The sequence below is a fragment of the Syzygium oleosum genome, unplaced genomic scaffold, assembly GCF_021117445.2.
Source record: "Syzygium oleosum isolate NSW1041296 unplaced genomic scaffold, Sole_v2.1 Sole_v2.01, whole genome shotgun sequence".
In the NCBI taxonomy this organism is placed as follows: Eukaryota; Viridiplantae; Streptophyta; class Magnoliopsida; order Myrtales; family Myrtaceae; genus Syzygium; species Syzygium oleosum.
Genome location: NW_026607485.1, coordinates 4,774,255 through 4,789,018, shown reverse-complemented (window position 1 = coordinate 4,789,018; position 14,764 = coordinate 4,774,255). Strand labels below are relative to the sequence as shown.

Here is a 14,764-nt window from a genome sequence, read left to right as displayed (position 1 = left end):
TATAGTTTGCATAAAAGTTTAGGATTGGAATGACTTGCAAATTGAGTTTGAAGGCCAACCATCATGCATGAATAGTCCTACATTTCTCATATCATTTTTATGAGTTCTTCTACATAAATGGTACCATAAGCTAGGAACCTTTATGTATGGAACGTAATCAAGTCCTAAAATGTTTGCAAAGTTCTAAAACATTCGCCAAAAAGTGCAATCGAATCATAAATCTCTCAACCGATACAACAAAGTTTTAAATTTCTTAGGGAAAACACTATTGGGTTCTAAATTTATGTTGAAAACTGCAATTTAAGATAGTCACATAGGCAATTTTTGAGTGACACGTAGTCAATTTTGGGTACTGCTCATTGAAAGGAGTTGATTGCATTTTCAAGAAAATGTTTAGCACTTAATTGAACTAATTGACAGATGTAAACCTTAATTGCATTCCGAAAAATTGAGGACTTCCGGTGCACGTTTTCTCCAAATGTATAACCTTCTAAGCTTTTCATTTATCTTGTTGCCTTATTTTAACCTATTAATTTTGCAAATCTTTGAAAAAAGAGATTTCCTCTCTTTACGAGTGACTTCGTCGTAACGATCCCGACTTACGTTTTTATCATCTATTTATATAATTGTCCAAATTATATGTATACGCGCTTTCAATGGTAATTAAATCTATAAATTGATCCGTTATTTCATTGGTTATAATTTACGTAGGTTTCAAGAAGTCTTATGCAACGCGCAACAATACCTTATCGTGTCGCGCGCTCCGATCTAATTTTGTACCCGTGCACTGTCGCCCAGCCGGCGACAAAGCCCAAATGTTACCTCGACTCATGACAATGCGCGAGAAATGGAAATAATAACATCGAGCCAACTTTTCTCCTTCTGAAAAATAATTACCTTCCTTTTTAAAATTGATATAGAGTATAATTATTCCGGATTTAGCTAGCTTCCCGTAATTAATAATTTGCACATATTAGAAAGTTGAATAGTAGAAAAAGAGAAATCTTTATCATACTCTTCATCTCTCTCTCTCTCCCTCCCTCCCTCCTCCTCCGCCACCGCCGCCACCGCCGCCGCCGCCGCCGCCTCCTGCTCTTCTTCCTCCTCCGAGTTTCAGTCCTTACGGCTCTGATGGGGTCGCCGGAGCTGTATTTCAAGGTAACGCTCGGCTGCGCCATTGCCTGCTTCGTCTTGATCGTGTTTTTGTTTCTGGCCTGTTTGTCGCGCGGAGCTCAAAATGTGGTGCTCCGGATTTCCGGTGCAGCGGGACATCGCCGTCCTTCAGTACCAGAACCAGAAGCTGGTGCAGAAGTTGGAGTCGCAGAAGGTCGAGCACGCCGGTCTGGAGAGCAAGCTGTCGCAGCTGACGGAGCAGCAGCTTGGGTACGATGCCAGGCTCGAAGTGGTCGGAAGGTCTTGGGAAGAGGTTGTTGCCCTGTCTGTCTTCTCTTTCGCTTAGGAATTTTGGGTTCTTGGTTTTTTTGTTTTTTTGTTTTGGTGGGTGGGGCTGTGCTGTGGTTCTTGAATGTGATGATGGGCTTCATTTCGTTGTGTGACAGCTGGTTAGTAATTTGGAATCGTGTTCGGTCAGCGTGAGAGAGGCGGGCGGCGGCGCCGCCGGTGGTCGGAATGTCGAAAGCCCGTCTAATTCGAAAGGTTTGGATGACTTCTTTGTCCCGTGAAGGTTATATTGATGATGAGGTGGATGATTTTGTTTGTCAGTTGCAATTAGGTGATATGTTTTCGCAATTTCGTTCCGGTAGTCCATTGTTATCGGTGCATATAAAGCAATTTGAAATGCAATAATGCGCGACTTAGGGAAGGGTTCTCTTCTCCAGTTATGACCCCTGATTTCTCCTGCCTGCGATCTTCTATTCGATACTTGTTAAGTTGTCTTTTATGTTGTTATTAGATGAGGATCACCCGTTGCTCGAGGACATTCTTCTTAGCCGCCTCACAGAGACAGGTGCGACCGGAAGTTCTTCCGTGGATAGCTGTTTAAATTATCCACATGATGATCCAGAAATAGCTTCAGAGAAGACTGTGAAGACAATACTACGTAATATAGCATTTGCTATTGATGGCCTTTATCATGAGAAGGAGAGGCTGCATTCTGCTGTTTTGGATGAACTTCCCCAAGATGGTACTTATAAAGTATTCTTGATGTTTTTCTGGCTCTTCACTGAGTATGTATGTCAGTGTCTTCCTTATTCTTGTACTTCTCTAGCCCCATAAAGTTGACACGGGTTTCTTCCCTTTGCTAGATTCCTGTACACAAAGGACATCCGTGGATTTGGCAGTGCAATTGAAGAATTCGAGAGCGTTGCTTGGTGAACTTCATTTGAAGCACAGGCTTTTGGCAAGGGAGTTGCAGAGTCATCGAGATATTGATGCGAAAAACAAAGCTGAGCTTAAGCGTCTGAAAGGTATTTATGGCAATTCTTGCTTGAACATTTAATTCAGATGAAAATGTGATATTACATGGCAAATCTAGTATTCCATTATGTTATATGTTTCCCGATTATCTGTTTATTTTCCTTATTTAGTTGTTGGCTATGTAATTACAGTACCATTACGTTTATATCTATCTCAAACCACACCACTTAGGTGATGCCTGGCTGGTCATATGCCCTGTCCTGATTTTGGTGGACTGTGGGGTGAATCAATTTTACGCAAAGAAGGATTTTTTTGGTAAATGGGGTAGATATTGACATGGTAAAGCAACCCATTTAAAAGGTTGATTTACAATCAAACCTTTCTTGACTTCAAATGGAATTAAATTTCAAAATGACAAGAGGTTTATGGTAGAGACAACATGTTAAAGGCATCTCATGAGCTCCAGGTTTGGATTATGAGGGTGTTGCAGCAGTTTTTGCTCTCTGCTTAGTCGATACCTTATATGACTTAAAAGAACATAACGGTGCATCTGTTAGTTGGCTTGAGAAATTTCCATGGACAGATAAAAGGTAGGGTGTTTAGAGTTAAATTGGGTTGTCTACTCAAGAAATTCAATCTAAACAAAACTAAAAGCTAATCAAGTATGCTTGTTCTAAACGCAATATCAATTAGGATAGATAATCAAACAGGAGAAATATCAAATATCAAAACTGCAAACATTCATGAAGAAATAAGAATAGAGAATGGATTAGTGATTTATAGTGGTTGGGCCTATTGAAGTATCCCACATCCTTTGTCTATGGGGTTTCAATAGGCCTTATAAGCTTAATTTTTTAAGTTGGACTTTCTAACATGATATCGGCGCCATGATCCGCCCCAAGTTTATGTCGCCAATGAGATTCCCCATTCATCAATTCCACATTCCGTTCTCAGTTTGGTTTGCACATGAGAGGAGGTGTTAAGTATCCTATGTCACTTGTCTATGGGGTTTCCATAGATCTTGGATTTATGTAGCTTCTCCCCACTCATCACCTTAAGCTTTATGGTTAGACTTTCTAACAGAACCAAACTTGACACCAATATTGACTCCTAGAGGGTAAACATAGATCCTTGAGAGCGAGGACAGAAGGAAGGGGATTGGGTTCGGGTTTAGGTTCTAGACCTTTTCTCCTTGGGTTTCAGAATCTGTCTCTTTGGAAACTATTCAACTTTGTTGATGGCCAGGAGGCCAACTCTCCTCTACAATCGACTGATGCAGCCCAGAAGATCATATAAGTTGTTTGTGGCCAAAAAAACTTATGCTATTTGCAAATTGCAGTGAAGATGGGTCGTTGCATCGACCAACAACTCAAATAGGAGTTCTAAAAGGATTAGGGAATTAGCAGTATTATCTAGTAAGGTTTGAGTTTTATTTGAATTTCATTAAGTTTTCGTCTGTACTTGGAATATGATAATTTGACTTGTTGTAGCATTTAAGAAGAGTTCACGTATACTGTATAATTCTTTTGGCTCGATAGTAGATGTTGATTATTGAAATTTGGCAATTTTATTGCTTTTGAAGTGTATGATGCAATACTTCTCTTGCTAGTGATGCTTAAGAAATCCTAAGTGTGATGCCTAAACAAACATAGTCGTTTGGAGTTATTGTTCGCGAGATAAATGCGAGCTTGTTACTTGGGGACTCGTTGTCCTACATGCCAACTAATTAAGTAAAGAGTTGCATCACACAATTAAAAAGCAAAGATTTTTGCAAAACTCAGTAACTCATTGACTCTACTGAAAAGAAAGAGTTACAACCGTACGTATAAACTTTTCCGAATAATGCTACTGCTAGTCGAAATGGGAAACCTAAATAAAAAACTACAATCTTACTTAAACAGAATCAGGAAGATGAGTATCTGCTTTATTTAGGAAGTAGAAACTTTTCGAAATTCTACCACAATTAGAATCCTACCATATAAGACTATATATTTAATTCAGAGAAGAATTCTAATTGATTTAGGACTCTTATTTGAGCTATGAATTGTTGCAACAGTTCCTCTTCAGCAAAGCTCAGTAAATTAATAAGCTTAAAAATGTCAATTTGATCAGTCCCGTGGGTTGCATTACAAATTCATGGGGTGATCTAGTTCCTACCGGGTGGAGACCCCGAGACGAGGAAGGACATAGTAAGGAGCGAATTGCTTAGAGGAGGCCAAGGCCTTGAAAGGATCACTAGGTTACTGCTCTCTGGAATTTGTTTACGTGGTGTCCCAATCTTTATCATACTAGCAAGTAATGAGATTAGATTGTGTTCCATAAGAGTATCTCAATGTGGATTGCAAGTTTTGGTGGATCTTGATTTCATTCTGATGAGTATATTGTCATTTATTTGTACCTAAGTGAAAATCTGGCAACGCTAATCTCTAGGATATTTTCTTTTTGGTTTTTGTCACTGCTCAGTTCAAGTGTTGGATCTTCGAATTTTGGTTGTCTTAAAGTTGTCCAGTGGAGAATTTAAGTTTGAGACCTTTATGTGGGCTTCCTGTTACATTTGGAGAGTCTCCTGTCATTAATTATTTGGATCTTCTGTTTTCAATTTGCTCTCCTGTTTTATAAACATGGGACTTCCGAATTCTGAATCTGCAGCCTGCTTTTTCTGATGAATATCTAGTTTTCATTGAAATCATTACTCAACTTGTCACTAGTACTTCCCAATGCCTTCCGGTTGTTCTGATCTGCAGTAGATAGAACACTTTCTAGTCACTAATATAGCTTAGACACATGTGAAGCAATCTTAGTAGCTGAGGGTGTCGTCATTGTTAAAATACAGGGGATTGGTATTTTTATCCTTTTGATGATGACAAAACTTAAATGAAGCTTGAAAACAATTAGCAACAAATAGCATTTTCACTACAACTTCCCCTTGTCCAGAAGATTGGGGGATTAACGAGGCCCCTAACTGTTTTCCTGATGTGCTTTCTTGCTGAACAAAACATTAAGCTTGTGTAATAGCTAAATTCTCATCTGATTGACTTTGTTCTAGTTTATAGGGTTTTATATTGTGTTTTTCTATTTCATAAGAATCGATAAAAAGATTCACATGAATCTCATGCTTTGGTTATTAACCTTCTTTTATGCAGTGGAATTGGAGAGCACCGTTTCTGAGTTGGAAGAAAGCCATAGTAAGCTGGCCACTCTTAAAGTTACAAAGGATTCAATAAGAGGGGTCTCTTTCCCTGTTTTGAACTTTGGAAATAAGCATACTCCAAGTGACAAAGTTAGAGATAAACAGAGGGATCTTCAAGAAATGGAGTCAGTGCTCAAGGAGCTACAGGTTGGCTACTTTCTTTCTTTTTTTCTGAGTCTTCTAGCTTAATTTGAATTGCTGAGTAGCTGACGTGACTGAAGCTTGTCAGGACCAAGCAGCATCTCGACTGGAAGAGTTAAAAGCCCTTTATGAAGAACGAGTGAAGATACTGCAACAGCTACCAACATTGCAGGTCAGCTTCTACATCAATCCCAAGTGAAATTCCTTTTTTCTGTCTAAAGAATTTCTCAAGTATTGTGTTTGTATGGGTAGAACAAGATAAAGAACTTGAAGTGCATTTCCTCATCTCAAACCTTCATCTCCTTGAAAGACCAATTGGAGATATCTAAATCAGAAGTTTTGCGCTATCAGGCCTTGTTCGAGAAACTGCAGGTTGTAAACTAATTTCTTCTCCATTGTGTATTGTTTTTACGCAAGAATTTGTTTGCAGTACTTATTGTACCTTTCTTATCGGAAATTGCAGATGGAGAGAGGGGGTCTTTTCTGGAGAGAAGTGGAATTGAGTATAAAAACCGACATAATTGAAGCTTACAAAAGATGTTCTGCAGTTGCTGATTCTCGGATGATCGAGCTGGAGACAGAAGTAAAAAAGCAGATGGAGGATAAAAACATTATTGAAACTAAACTGAAAGAGGCATCAAAAGAAGCAGGTTGTTGATGATCTCACATGTCATCTTGATCTATGGTGCTGTATATAATGTGAACTTATGGACTCACCCTAGTTCTTTTTATATGGCCCTTTTAGGAAGACAAGAGATTGTCAATGACTTCAGAGCCTTGGTCTCTTCATTCCCAGAAGAAATGGGAGCTATGCAAAGTGAATTGAGCAAGTACAAAGAGGCTGCACTGAACATTCATTCGCTTCGAGCTGATGTGCAGTGTTTTTCTCGTGCTCTTGACAGGATGGTAGTTATCATATTTGCATTATTTCTAAATTCTGTTTGATGCAGCAGGGGTGCTAAAAATTGTTCTATCTTTTCAAACAGGTAAAAGAATGTGAAAGATTATCCGAGACATCTGCTAGTGAAGTTGCTGAAATAGAAAAGCTGAAAACTGTGGTATGGTGCTTCTTTGTTCTTTCACTCTGTGTTTACTTATGTTACTGTTTTTCCTTTTCTTTCTCTCACTGGTTATGCCCCCAAACTACTGGACATTTGAGAAATTTTTTTTTTCATCTCCCAATTGGCAAAGAAGCATCTAATAGTCAAATCAATCTGATGGTCATTTACATCAGGTCTGTCTAAATGAACTTTTAGTTTTTTTCTTTTTGCTTAATCTAAATTTTGTACCTCACACACTTTGACTTTTTTTAAATTCAAAACTCCTGAAATTTTTACAACAGTTAATTGTTGATACAAAGATTCACATATAATTTTTTATATCCTTCTGGAATTTGGATAATATTTAAAATTTTGGCGGGTAAAAGAAGTAATTTTTGCTTATTTGTAAGTGTTAAGAAACAGGCCCTTCATATTGTGCCTTGGAACATTGCTAACATTTATTATCAAATTAATTATCAGCAAGCAAGTGATAGTTCTGCCTTACTCCCAACTGGGACAATTGGGGAACTTGTTTTGCTTAATTAGAAGGCTCTTGAAAAGTATTGACCTGTGATATAATTGGGGAAACTCAGTCACTATTTTAACCCTGCCACCAAATGGAAGGCGTTCATGAGTCAGTCTAGGTGGTGAGTTGATTCCATTCAACTGTTGCATGACTTTTCCCCTTTTATGTCACCCTTGTGATGTTGATGCGGCAATAACTGTGTTTCTTAAGGATTGTGCTATGCCTTCATCTTATGAATGAACTCTCTGCCAAAAAATATTGCCAGAGATAGGGTTTCTGCTTCACTGGTGACTGCTGGAAGTGCAGTTTACTGAAAGGGAAAATCTGAAGTTTTGATATTAGCTGATCATATCTTCATGCAAATGTCTTTGATTTACAAAGGCGAGCACATAGGTGACTTGGCTAACCTCCTGCAGAAAAAAAGCCTCTTGGAGAAAATAGTCATCATTACTGCATAGTACCATAAATTTGCATTTCTTCAATGTTACTCTGAAATATGAATTTTGAACAGTCTGTATGCATCTAATCTCATTGCAGGTCCAAGATTTGGAGGGAAGTATTCTGGAGCTGAAGCTAATTTTGGAAATGTATAGACGTGAATCCACTGATTCAAGGTTAAGAATTTACAGGGCAAACATCTCTTTTCTGTTTCATTGCATATATGTGCATTGGACTTCTTTAATCTGCAACACTACAACTAATTTTATCTTTAAGATTTCTTTGTTCATTCTCCATTCTCATTATTATGATGAATTGAGTCAGCATTTAAATAGGTATTTTGCATCAAATGTTCAACTTCATATATTTTCTTCTCTTTTCTTTATTGTTTCAAAAGTATGTATGATAATTTATGTGAGGAATGGTTCATATGTGAGTTGGGTTTGCATTTGTAGTTTAAGCAGTGTCCTCCTTTTTTTCTTCTGCCAAGTTTCAAAAAGGAGTGCCTACTGAGCAGCTTCAGCTATTAGTTACTGGAAGTGCTAGACCGTAAATTGTCTGTGCTTGTAGATAGGCAGTTCCTTGAATCGACACCACTCAAACACTTTGTTAGCCATAATTACAGAAATTCCTCGATTGATTAAGTTGAACCTACACAATTTTGGGTTTGGAAACCACATGACTATATTACAATCTTTAACCATTTTCTTACATGCTAATCTTAAAAAACAAAAATTGATTTGACATGAACAAAGAGGCCCCAAGCTAAGTATTAATAAACCCGCTCAAGCCTAAAACTGAATAAATACAAGGAAAAGGGGAAATAAGATGACATAGTAATGTTGAAAAAGGTTAAAGCTGACTATTAATTTTTATCTTTAGTTCTTTGGCACAAACAGTAGAGGACACAAAGGACAAAGAACCCTCATGGTGAAAAAAGCAGAATTATATTTGAAAAATTCACTCTTACAAGCTTGTTTATCCTGAATTTGTTGCACCCACTGACACTTGCTTCGCTACTGCTTCCAGATAGCATCTGATGCGTTAATATTTTTATTTTGCTGCAGGGTAGTAGAAGAAGCCAGGGATTCAGAATACAAGGCATGGGCTCAAGTTGAGAGCCTGAAGTCCTCTCTAAATGAGCACCAATTAGAACTACGAGTCAAGACTGCAATTGAAGCTGAGGCATTGTCCCAGCAGACGCTTGCTGCTGCAGAGGCTGAAATTGCTGATCTGAGACAGAAATTAGAAGCTTCCAAAAGGTTTTGCTTGTTGGTGTAGTGGAACACTTGTTTATCTTGCTAGTACCACCTGAATTCCCAATCATCTGCTTTGTCTTACATGATTGTCTGATTATGACAATTGTGTTATCGGTACATAGTCAACCTTCAGATTTATTCTGAGGTGCTTGCTGTAGTACTGATGTTTTGTCTTACTGAAATAACGTGTCAATATGGTTGTCATGATTATTTGCATCAATCCTCCTGAAGCTCAACTAGGGTACAGGGTTCTGAGAAATATAACCCGAGTAATTATCTTCATACTAAAGCGTGTTTATGCATCTTCTGTGACTACCTAATAAAACCGGAAAGTTGTATAAAGACATGTCTGCGTATTCAGATGGTTACTGTACAGTTGAACAAGCCTCAGATATGTCTCAGATTTTAGGGCTATGGGTGATTGCATGCTGAACATTCCCAACAAAAAATTCTTCTTGTCGAACCTTAAGTAGATTTTACCTTTCTTTTGCACCAACTATGACCATTTGTTAGGTCTACATCATCTGCAACTCCGTCTAAGATCTTGCTTTAGTTATTTCAAATGATAATGTCCCAGTTGAATATGATAATTTGTAATGTGGATGTCATGGTTTCAGGGAGATTTCTCAGCTTGCTGATGTATTGAAGTCCAAAAATGAAGAAAATGAGGCATATTTATCAGAAATCGAGGTTAAGTTCATTTTGCTGAATTAGAAATTGATATTTTTCTTGAAAAATGTTACTATACACAAGATGCAAGCACTTGGTGTGTGTGATCCCTGGGTTAGGTGGGTCTCACTTGCACCGAGTGTACCCAGTAATGATTACTTTTATTTTAGTTTTTTGTTGGTCTGAGATTTTCTCTTCCTCAGTCAATTGGACAGGAGTATGATGATATGCAAAATCAAAACCAGCATTTGTTGCAGCAGATTGCCGAGAGAGATGACTACAATATAAAGGTGAATAATCTGTCTGAAGTTCTGTGTGTTATGTCCCTTGCACACTTCCGTGGCTTGTATTTTTCCTGCATTTTTTAATCATGAATTGATATTTTAAGTGTTAGTTAACTTGCATGCTTGTTCGTAAAGTGATCCTCACTTATAAATAAAGGATTCACTCCTCTTATCTGGTGGGACACTTTCAATAATCATGTGGTTGTTTGATGACTTTGATTAGTTGAGACAGAGTTGTGTTTGGCATAACCAGGGCGTCATTGATGGACTACGTTGGGGACGGAGGGAATAATTGATGTTGCATGTGTGAAACCTCAAAATAATCGAGTAATCTAAGTACAGACAATGAATTTCCGGGTCAAACCTGAGCACAGACAAATACAATGTCCAAACCTGCTGTCATGTTTCTTTCATGAATCATGAATCTCTACTGGTGATTCTATGCAACAAATTAGTTTAGAAGGCTAGCCTATTTAAGTGGCACATTCTGCTCTACTATCAGTCCACCACTAATGGCAGTTTAGATGGTGCTCAGTAGCTGCTAGCCTGTGAGTTTCTTGGGTGGCACTCGTAAGTTAATTATTCTTCGATGAAGATAATAACTCATTCTGTAATGCATTTCGTAGTTACCTTAGATTTACTTTTTGCGAAATCTTGGTAAAGTTGTGGAAGTTATTCCAGATTGGTCTTGCCATTTGACTACAAATTTCGTCTTTTAATGGATTTAAGCAGCAGATTGCCTTTTGTTGAAAAGAGATTATCAAATTGTGAACTACTTTTACTCATAGCACGTGCTTCCAATGCTCTTTGTGAAAGCTGGAACTATCCCAGACTCATCTTTAGCTGTCATATAACTACTAAAAAGTTCATGGGGACTCGGAATAAATAATTACCGGTCATTCATGGGACCTGATATCTTCTACTTGGAAAACAGCCATTTCGATGTTTTTTTTTTCCTCTGCTGTGTGTTTGGCTGCATTAGGAATAGTGCTTGATACTCGCCTGCTTGGAAGATCCTTATTCAGTCAGCATTCTTTCTCTTTGTGGCCTAGAAATCTTCATCTGCTTTGTATGATATGAGGCATTGTAGCAATAGGAAGAGGAACTTAGATGGAAATAATTATCTTGCATGGACTCGGTACTCTGTCTGCAAAGCTTCCATGCAGCCAAACATGCTGAAGAAGCCTTTTGGTCCATCTTAGCATATGATAGATCAGCCCACCATGACAAAACGATAAAATTAACATCTTTATCCCTTATCTGATCAGCGTAATAATGCGCTGAACATTGATCTCATTTGACTGTAAGCTGAAGCTGAGAATTTAAACTTGCCACAAATATGTACAATGTCATATAAGGCTATAAGCCTATGCGTTCCTGTTCTTTTTGTTTTTTTTCAACTATATATTCCTGATCAGCTTCAAATAATTATTGAGTGAATACTCGTCTTTATACAAGCTCTAATTCTGTCTTGTTTTCTGGTTGATTTTAGCTTGTGTTGGAAGGTGTTAAGGCACGGCAAGTGAGAGATTCTCTATTGGCAGAAAAGCAAACTTTAGCGAGGGAGATTCAGTTGGCCAATGCATCTGTTGATTTTTTGAACATGAAGGTTGTGAGGGTAGAAGATCAGGTACTTCTTCAAGCATTTACAGTGGCGTTCCACTTGTGGGGGCATGCATCATATGATCAAATAATCTAAGGATGCCTATTTTGCAGTTGAGTATGTGTACGGAAAAGGTACAGAAACTTGCAGAGGATCGATTGCAAGGCTCAAATGCCCTGGATAATACCCAAAAGAGATTGTCAGATGTTAGAAGACTGTCTCACCAAATAAGGGAGTCGCTGGAGGAGCTTCAATTTAAAGTTGACAAAAGTCGAGGGACTGCGGGAGAGCTTCAGGCGGAGCTTGAAAGGGAACGGTAACGAACAGCACTGTGTTCATCATCTTTTTCAGCATGCTGGTTATCTTAAACCCATTTTATGGTGGCAACATCAGGTTCAACAAGAAGAGACTAGAGGAAGAATTAGAAGTAGTCAGGAGCAAGGCTATACATCTTCAAGCACAGGTAGTGACCCCAGTTGTGGAAAAGCTTCAAGAGGAACTCAGAGGATACCAGGAAATCCTTAAGTGCAGTATATGCCATGACCGGCCTAAAGAGGTAAATATTTTGTTCATAATCGCAATGAAGAATAATCCAGCTGACATGTTTACGAGGGGAAAAAAGTTAGAAGTATATGACTCTTAGTCTCTTACTGAAAAATTTGTAGATCTAATCTGCCACGACAGTGTACGTATCAATCTTTATAATCTCTGTACTCTTACATTTGCTTTGATAAGTACCTGGAAGAGAGTGTTTCGTCAATCTACCCCCATCTCTAGACTCTAGAGTATGCTAACTCTATATGTTCGCTCTAAGAGTGGGATATGCCGAAAAAAGAGTTTGTCGTCTTCTTTTGGTGCAGGAAGTTCCAACCCATATCCTGCTGCATCTGATATACGATAACTTGAAATCTTACGCTTGATATTTGCTTTTAAATCCTCAGGTTGTCATCACGAAATGCTATCACCTATTCTGTAACACCTGCATTCAGAACTTAACAGAAACTCGTCCTCGCAAATGCCCATCCTGTGGGGCTAGTTTCGGGCCTAACGACGTCAAGCCTGTTTATTTCTGACGCAGCATTGGGAGACTTGTGCCGCAAAGACTTCTGTAGTGAATGATCTGAAACCGCTTGAATACCCAAGAAGGGGATACCAGAAGTTTGCTTGTCACTTGTCTTTTTCTTTAGGCAAGTTCTTGTAGATATCTTTCTGACTGCTAAATTGCTCATTCTTGCCGAGCACCATTGCTTCTTTTGCTTCCTTGAGCACATTCACTTTTTATAATGGGGGATTAATTCGACTATTGCAATGTGTAGTCATCGACAACAGAGCAGAAACAGGCGTGTTGGAGAGAGAGGAAGGGATAGTACATTCATCATTGTCAATTGTAGATTCAATTCCCTTCCCTTTGTTCTCATATATAGCATTATTTGGAGGAAAAACTTTTATGGACATGACTTGGGACTATTCATCAACAATAAATCATTCATGTTGAAAATTTCTGAGTCTGGATGGGTAAATTTTTTGGTATGCTGCATTGAATAGTTTTGACGATTTCAATGTAAATTGGACACATTTGATGAGAAGAAATAAGTTTAAAGAATATGGTTTAAATGTAAGATGGAAGGTGGTAATGTCATGAATTAGCCTTGGAGAAAAAGATAAATATCACAAGTTTATAGCCATTTCATGGGCAAGCAAAACAACCCAAGAAATGAAGGGCTCCATTTGGAGGACTATGCAGAGATCTATCATGAGAATGCATAGGTCGTGTTCTTTTTTTGGTCGGAACATTCTTAGGTTGTTAGACGGTCCTTGTTTTATAAGATTACGGATATCAATGTAGTTTTAAACTTTTAAATTTTTCCAATTTAGTCCTAAACATGCGCGATATTCAAATTTAGTACTTCTGGTCAATTTTTGGCGATTTTCAACGTGGCAATTCAGGGGTCGGCAAGGCAAGAGTCAATGCTACGTGTATTCCTATGTAGTTATTCCCATGGTGACTTGATTAATCTTTTCTTATGAATATATAGAGGGCTAGAGTTATATGCGATTAAATACAGCTCTAGTTCTAGAATTTTTTGTATGAATTTTGACTCGCACGCTCTGCAAAGAAATATGGGAAAAGTCTAAGAGAGAGAGAAAAGCTAGTGTAGGATAGACCCAAATAAAAAAAAAAATACAGCTCTAGCTTGAGTTGTGTGATTTGGCCTTCTATCTTTCATTTTGTGCAATCTAGTCTTCCATCTTTCTCATTTTTTGTGATTTGGTCCCTTAAGTTTTACTTTGTGCAATCAAGTTCTCGGAATTTCTTAATTTTTGAGCAGTCAATCGCTTCATATTCCGATTGCAACTAATACTGTCAAATTTAGTGTTTTCTTTCCAGTTTGTTTGCTAATTTTGCTATCATTTGACGGTTTGGTTGAGAAAGTTAGAGGATTTAATCTAGAGGACCAAATTGTACAAATCAAGGACTTAGATTGAACAAAATAAAAGAGGATCAAATGACATAGACACTAAAACCTAAAAAAAACTTGGGTTAATACCACGAAAAACCTCAAACTGGTATACCTGTGACAAATTTATCCCAAACTCATTTTTTGACCACAAAAAACCACAAACTGGTATATTTATGACAAATGTACCCTCCATTAAATTGAATTAATATAAAAAAAATCACAAACTAATACACTTGGGACAAATGGAGGGTAAAATCCCATACTGATACGTTTGTCAACTTCCATATGTCATCTAACTAAGCAATTTGACAATAAAATTTAACGGAAACTAACGGAGGGTAAATTTATCACAAGCATACCAATTTGGAGTTTTTAATGGTTAAAATATTAGTTTTTGATAAATTCATTATATGTGTACCAGTTTAGGATTTTCTGTGATAATAACCCAAAAAACTAAACACGGTGCATCTATAGATTCTAACCAACTCCGTGTCTTTGGGTGCGTGTGTCTTTGTGTGCGCGCGCTCAATACAACCTGTTTGACATAAGGTAAACCTCAAAATCATTTGGAATAATCCGGCCCAATCCGCATGGGACAAGTCTTAAAAAAATAACAAGGTATAACTACTAGGTAGTAATCATTTTTTGACAAAAAAAAAGGGTAGTGATCATTTCACGATCAACAATACTTATGATGCACCTCGTTTCATTGGGATTTGTGGTGTCACTCCCCCACTTAAAGTGTCGACATCCTTGTCATCGTTGGCCCGTATTGT

At 37.9% G+C, this 14,764-nt stretch overlaps 1 protein-coding gene across 1 annotated transcript; it reads left to right on the top strand.

The window, feature by feature from the left end:
• The first annotated feature begins 975 nt into the window (after window positions 1-975).
• LOC115684760 (E3 ubiquitin-protein ligase BRE1-like 1) lies at window positions 976-13,024 on the top strand. Its single transcript, XM_030609628.2, has 19 exons — window positions 976-1,158; window positions 1,265-1,426; window positions 1,560-1,656; window positions 1,913-2,143; window positions 2,265-2,426; window positions 5,520-5,713; window positions 5,796-5,879; window positions 5,960-6,079; window positions 6,171-6,357; window positions 6,453-6,613; window positions 6,694-6,765; window positions 7,811-7,887; window positions 8,779-8,973; window positions 9,588-9,660; window positions 9,843-9,929; window positions 11,416-11,553; window positions 11,640-11,842; window positions 11,920-12,082; window positions 12,468-13,024. Exons 1-19 carry the CDS (start codon window positions 1,132-1,134, stop codon window positions 12,597-12,599), a joined length of 2,565 nt encoding a protein of 854 aa, XP_030465488.2. The 5' UTR covers window positions 976-1,131; the 3' UTR covers window positions 12,600-13,024.
• Window positions 13,025-14,764: the final 1,740 nt, after the last annotated feature.